At 54.6% G+C, this 1,318-nt stretch overlaps 1 protein-coding gene across 1 annotated transcript in view; it reads left to right on the forward strand.

Moving 5' to 3' along the window:
- Nucleotides 1-1,318, forward strand: part of EHMT1 (euchromatic histone-lysine N-methyltransferase 1) — a 48,722-nt gene that overhangs the window by 27,080 nt on the left and 20,324 nt on the right. Inside the window, 1 exon segment of the mRNA XM_015572354.1 lies at nt 77-300. Coding sequence (XP_015427840.1) covers nt 77-300 — 224 coding nt within the window.

The following is a 1,318-nucleotide window of genomic DNA, read 5'->3' on the forward strand; positions in this document are numbered from 1 at the left end:
GCTGGCCTCCCTCAGCACAGCGTCTGCTTTTCTGCGTTCAGCCCCCTTTAAAGCACGGCCCTCGCTTTCCCGCCCAGGGCAGCTTCATGGAGTGCCAGCCCGAGAGCAGCATCTCGCACCGCTTCCACAAGGACTGCGCCTCCCGTGTCAGCAACGCCAGCTACTGCCCCCACTGCGGGGAGGACACCTCCAAGGCCCGGGAGGTGACCATCGCCAAGGCCGACACGACCTCCACCGTGACCCTGGCCCCAGGGCAGGAGAAGAGCTCCGCCGGGGAGGGCCGGGCCGACACCACCACAGGCAGGTAGGTGCCGTCCAGCCGAGAGGGGGCGCACCTGAGACGTGTCCGTCTGCCATAGTGGTTGGTGCGCTGCTTGTCCGGGCCTCCCCGCTGACCACTCTGGCGCCTGACACCACAGACAGTCTCCTCCGGGGCTGCTTTCCTAGGTTCACTTGCCTGTTTTGAGCCAGTACCTCACCGTCCAAATTGATGTGACATCATAGTGTTTTCTGGGGGTAGCTGTGTGCGTCGGAAACATCTTTACGTGTGTACATGTCTGTACACATCTATACACATCTGTGTGCACCTATACATGTGTGTGCATGTCTATACATGTAGGTGTGTTCGTAACATCCACGTTTTTACGTGTATGTACACATGTGTGTACGTATATATCTGTGTATGTCTACACATATCCATGTGTGTTCGTGCACATATGTACATGTGTTCGCACCTGTATGCAGTATATATGTGCATGTATATGCACACGTGTACTTCTCTATACACGTGTGTACCGTTGTGTCACTGTACATGTCTGCACGTGTATATGCGTGTGTGCGCATGTGATGTGGAGCATTGGAGTCAGCTGATGCTGTCTCTGCCACGGCTTTATGTTTTGAAGGCCCTAGCTGGACACAGGAAAGAAAGAATGTGAAAGACCAGGCTTCATATTGGGAGCCGATACATTTCTTTGTAAAAGAATCCAATAGAGGCCCTGGCCGGGCAGCTCAGCTCTAACCTTGTCCCGGACACCAAAAGGTGCAAGTTGGTTCCTGGTCAGGGCACCTGTGGGAGGCAACCGGTCAGTGTTTCTCTCCCACACGGATGTTCCTCTCGCCCTCTCTCTCTCAAATCAATGAAAACATATTCTTGGTTGAGGATTAAAAAACCAGCTGAGAGACAAGGAGTCCCTGAGAGAATGAGATAAGATGGAAATATCAGAATAGGCTGCCGTGTCGCTGCCGCAGAATCCAGCTAGAGAAGGGGACGCCTTTCAGACCCGCAGCGCCGTAAAGTGGGCCGTGGCCGTGGGCTCGG

Source organism: Myotis davidii, unplaced genomic scaffold, assembly GCF_000327345.1.
Source record: "Myotis davidii unplaced genomic scaffold, ASM32734v1 scaffold609, whole genome shotgun sequence".
NCBI lineage: Eukaryota > Metazoa > Chordata > Mammalia > Chiroptera > Vespertilionidae > Myotis > Myotis davidii.